The 5,311-nt window shown below is 43.9% G+C and overlaps 1 protein-coding gene across 3 annotated transcripts; it reads left to right on the top strand.

Annotated features, from left to right (window-relative positions):
• The first annotated feature begins 1,154 nt into the window (after nt 1-1,154).
• LOC147451251 (uncharacterized) lies at nt 1,155-3,919 on the top strand. 3 transcript variants are annotated; one of them, XM_086520891.1, is made up of 3 exons: nt 1,155-1,259; nt 3,072-3,262; nt 3,405-3,919. In XM_086520891.1, the coding sequence occupies exons 1-3, from the start codon at nt 1,155-1,157 to the stop codon at nt 3,436-3,438; spliced, it is 330 nt and encodes a 109-aa protein (XP_086377017.1). In that variant the 3' UTR covers nt 3,439-3,919. The 3 variants fall into 3 exon arrangements, 1 of the variants encoding a protein (XP_086377017.1); XR_015189319.1 differs by lacking the exon at nt 1,155-1,259 and having other exon boundaries at nt 2,949-3,316; XR_015189320.1 differs by lacking the exon at nt 1,155-1,259 and having other exon boundaries at nt 2,949-3,324.
• Nucleotides 3,920-5,311: the final 1,392 nt, after the last annotated feature.

Below are 5,311 nucleotides of genomic sequence, written 5' to 3'. Positions count from 1 at the left end.
CTCGAACCCAGAACCTGTGTTGTGGCAGCCAAATGCTCTAACCACCCACATGTATGCCTTTTTATTTCTATTTTTAATAGAGAGTCAAGAACTTTGAAACACACACACACACACCCTATGTACAACGGCCTCACAAGTAGGGAGAGAGGCATCCCATCACACACACACACACACACACACACACACACACACACACACACACACACACACACACACACACACCCGCATATGCCTCTCTTCCTACCTGTGAGGCCGTTGTACATAGGGTGTGTGCGTGTGTTTCAAAGTTCTTGCATCCCAACACACACACACACACACACACACACACACACACACACACACACACACACACACACACACACACACACACACACACACACACACACACACACACACCCACAATGCACACCATGGACATGAAGCTTTTTGTCACCTATGAAGTGGGTCCAGTAGCCAGTCCATTTGTTCGTACTTGGCATGGTCAGAACTGGTCGAGGCTTACGAAAAACTAAGCCTCGCGTGACCATGCCCGGTGTTGGCTGCTTTGCGTGGGCAAAGCGGATGTGGTCACTGAGCCCCGTGATTAATTGACACCCCCTCTGTCAGGTGGGATCTACGGTCCCTATTGATTGGAGACAACGTGATTGATTTTGCGCCATCCATTGGTGGATTAATCCCCAAGTGATTACTATGTAATCACAATTAAAGTGAACTCCATGTAAACTTGATGTGAACATCAAGTGATCGCAAGTGAACCCCGTGTGAATCCCAATCAGGATGTGATCACCCTGTGAACCCACTTATTTCAAAGTGATCATGGTGTGACCTCGAGCATCTCAAAGTGATCGCCGAGTGAACACCATGTGATTCTCACCCAATCATTTTTAATATATGACCGAACTTTCTCACCTCCATTTCAAGTAGCGCGTGATAGCTTAATGGTAGAGCCTTAGGTGGTAGGTTTAAGTCGCGGAGGTTCAACCAATTGAAATCTTTTTATTCCTAAGAATAAATGAACAGTGAGGATCGTCTGAAGATCTGGATCGTTGATCCCACCTGACAAAGGGGGTGTCAGAGAGTCCCGAGGGTCACTGAGGTGGTTAAAATGAGGGATTGTAGCCACGTCATGTACTGGTGCAACAGCAACAGTAGATATGGCGAACACTCGTCAAGGAGACACAGCTCAAAGAGCTCAAAGGCCGTGGCCCTGTGTGTCTTTAAGCTCCAGCCTGAAAGCTAAGATTGGTGGTGGAAAGAGCGTAAGCCTCCTCTTCCTAAATCTCCCCTCTCTCCACATCGTTTTAGTGCTCCTCAATTGCATGTACTGTCAGTGCATGCTTCCCTTGCCCCTTCAGTCTGCAAAATAATGTATACCCTCCGCTCCCACATGACATCGCAAAGTATTGGAGAAGCCCTCGCTCGAAGTGTTGTTAATGTTCTTTTGTATTGTGGTGGGATGATTCATTATATGATCACCAGTATCACAAGGGTGAAGATTGATTGTTCTAGGATTCTTTTTTTTATAAAATTTGTGTCATGGTGGGATGATTTCTTACTTCATGCAAGTTCGACGAGGATGTCGTCACTTGGGAGTGTCTACATTATTTCTAGTGACTACAACTTTTGTCATGTATTCAGATTTCTGTCTTTCAGCATAAGTATGGTTTTCTGTGGCATTAGTCACTTAAACAATTGCATCAAAACTACTAGCTACAAGGTTTGGACCTATCATGCTTGCACACTCAGAGTATCTTTTTAAATGGGTTCATGTTGAGTATCTTCAAATGGAGTCTCGTGTTGCTAGGACAAAATGATCCTCGCCTTTACTGCAAAAGAGAACTACCCTTATTTTTCAAACAGAACTGAAGCAGTTGAGATATATATTCAATCAACGGAAGGATAACTTTTATGATAATGCATATATTAGCAACCACTATTGGGCACTGGTGACACTAGTGGAGATGTTGTAGTATTTAGTCAATACTATGGATGATGGAGCTGATGGTTAGTTATATTGTCTTGTGGATGACTACCATGAGTCTATACCTTGCACTTGCCTTTAAAGGTGAATTTAAGCTTATCTTGGTATTTATATTTATGATAATGCATAGACTTACCTTTAAAAGGTACTAGTACGGCCGGCCGCCTTCGGCGGCCTCTCTCTCCTCCTCCTCCTCTCTCTCTCTCTCTCTCTCTCTCTTTATCGCGTGCAAAGGGGCTTGTTTTTGTTTTGGACTTTAGCCTTCAGTCGCAGATTGCGACCCGTGTAAAGGGCTCCCCCTTCCGCCATATTATGTTAGTAGATTATGTTTAAAGTAAGACAAATTGGATTTGTATTTTCAATTGGTCCATTTCAACATTAAAACTTAGCCTACACTTAGGCTCACTATGTCACCTTTAAAACTTACTTTCCCTTATAGTTTGCAACAAGGTAGTCTCCATTTTCAACCGGCTCAAGGCTAAGCTGAGGCAATCCTTTCCTGAACACCGATTCTACTTAAACTCAACCTAATGATTTTATCACAGTTTAATTATTTTAGAAAGCCACCGTGATTCTTTCAATTGTTTAAAGAGAGTACAAGAACTTTGAAACACACGCACACACCCTATGTACAATGGTCTCACAGGTAGGGAGAGAGGCATATGTGTGTGTGTGTGTGTGTGAGTCACACACACACACACACACACACACACACACACACACACCCGATATGCCTCTCTCTCTATCTGTGAAGCCGTTGTACATAGCTTGCATCCCATCACACACACACACCCACCCACAATGCCTGAGTGCACACCATGGACATGCCGAGTGAACACCATGTGATCCTCCTCACCCAATCATTTTTAATATATGACCGAACGTTCTCACCTCCATTTCAAGTAGCACGCGATAGCTTAATGATAGAGCCTTAGGTGGTAAATTTAAGTCACGGGTGTTCAACCAATCGGAATCTTTTCATTCCTAAGAATAAACAGACGGCCAGAATCGTTGGAAGATCCTGGACCGTTGATCCCACCTGACAAAGGGATCTTAACATAAGGTTTTCTTAAGTTCGTTGATCTGACAGTCTTCTTGCAAAGTTCAAAGGTATCTATCACTTCGAGAGTCACCTAGCGAAAGTCTCAAGGACTATGCCTGGATCTGGAGCTCAAATGAGACGAAGGGAGAAGGTCCTCATACTACAAGTCATCAGCTAGACAAAGGGAGAAGGCCGCTACGGTTCTATTACAAGTCATCAGCTTACATGGCTTACTGCAGGTCAGCGTTGCAGAGTTTCACTGGCTTTTATTACAGGTCATCGGCTATGTGGAGGTGATGGAGTAACGTTTTCCCTCGACTTGTGCAAGACTGTCTGTTGTTGTTTTGTTTCTCGTGATTATCAATGCACATGTTTTTGCAGCTTGGAGGAATTCGGTGAGGAGAATGATTCTTGAGACAAAGTGACATTTGCAGTGGTCTTCGTTAAAACAAAGCAAGGTAGCAGAGTGTATATGCTGAGGCTGGTGTCCGAATCAACATTTTGAGTTTCATGGAGTCCTGAATTCACTTTGTAATTCCATCTACCTGTTTAGGGGCATGCTTTCACACACGAGAGGAGTGCTAGTTCCAAGGGGGTTTATGTAGAGAGGTTGCATAATCTTACTGTAGGTCTGTTTTTGCTCTCGAAAAAATGGGTTTATGCCGACATTCATGTGCTCTTTATCCTCATTTTTGCTGGTGTCCAGCACTAAAGAGAAGAAGGAAGCCGCCAAAGGGAGATTTAGCAAGAGTCATGGAATGATGTTAAAGAGCAACAACTCAGCTTTGTTGAATGATGGCCAATCTTATACAAAATCCCTGTAAACAGTGGAAGCTGTGGCTGCATTTGTACAAATTTCCATCGTCCACAAGTTAATGTTTACAATGCATTAGTGGCCTTAGTTGCAGCTTCTTCTTGTTTGTACTTATGGTATGTTGTACATTTTCTCTTAGCTTTAATCTTGCTTTTTCTGCCAAGGCACGTGTGAAGTGTTAAATCTGGGTAGACATTCTGGTCTCTCTCTCTCTCTCTCTCTCTCTCTCTCTCTTTAAGTCTCAGGTAGGTATACTTCCTGGCGCACTTCATCATTTGACCGGCTTTACAGCTTCCTTACTACTTCCTTCAATAATGGTGCAGCAAGAAACCTTTTTAGGGACTTGCAACACCTTCACGCTATGCCACCCTTTACAAGCTTGGCCCATGAACACAGTGAGTTGCGTATCGCATACATAGACCAATAAAACTGAGAGCTCGAGAAAGTACAGGTCCTCTTTCAGAATCAACCAACTTATGGGCATGGTTGCATTTACACTCGGCCCCAAATCCGTGTCCATGCCCTAAGTGCGTTTCTTTAGCCTTTTAAGGCTTGAGGGTTTCTTTAATAATGATATTCTCGGCCCAGTACAAATTTATGCAGGGCATGTTCTTTGGAGTGGCCATGTGCGTTCCAGGCTGTAGGCTTGGAGTTTCGCTCGCCCCTGCAACTGTACGGCTTTTGCCCCAGAAAATTCCTCAACTCATTGGTCGTTGGATCACGTATCCAGTAAGACTCCTGCCTTTCTTTGTATAAATCACCTATCGTCTCTAGGTTTGATTTTTTGCACAGGAGGCATGGCTTGGGTCCCTTTGAATCTACTGAGTGCTTGGCAGGTACAAATCATCCTTTTAGGGCTCCGTTGATGTCAATCTCGTGTTTCCCTTGACGAGACAATCAATGGGTTAGCAAACGCAATGGGATTTTAAGATGGTCTGAAAATGTGAGGTTGAGGGTTTAGCAATGTCATCCTGGCCTTGCCTGGAATTTATGCCATGTTTATGAGTGACAAGTCTGACATTTGAGTATAAGATATAGCCCATCATGCCATTCTCCATAGTTTCTTGTTGATGCCATGCTTCTCGGCACTTAATTTTTCGCCTGTATAATGGAAAGCATTATATCGGACGCACGGTGAACGTGGCCGCACATTTGGTTGGCACATCAAATCTTAGCATGACATCGGACGAAGCAAGTTGAGAAAGTGGTGGTGTAATTGGTTGGCACCACTCCCATAGTGAGAGGCACAGGTGGTTGTCTTTCTACAGAGAGTTTGGAGACTTGCTGCTGCATTGCAAGAAGAGGTAACTCGTGCCCATTTGGTTGTGGATGCCCATTTTGACCGTTTACATGTCATTTGCATATGATATGTACCGTAGTGCGTACGGGACTTAGTGGGAATGCCCAGGTGGGCTTACTTTCTGATGATTACAACGTAAAAGTTTGGATCGCAATAGCTTAAATGGTACCGTGC

The sequence above is a fragment of the Adiantum capillus-veneris genome, chromosome 9 (assembly GCF_014529385.1).
Source record: "Adiantum capillus-veneris isolate H3 chromosome 9, ASM1452938v2, whole genome shotgun sequence".
Classification (NCBI taxonomy): Eukaryota; Viridiplantae; Streptophyta; class Polypodiopsida; order Polypodiales; family Pteridaceae; genus Adiantum; species Adiantum capillus-veneris.
This window is presented reverse-complemented; position numbering and strand designations above follow the sequence as displayed.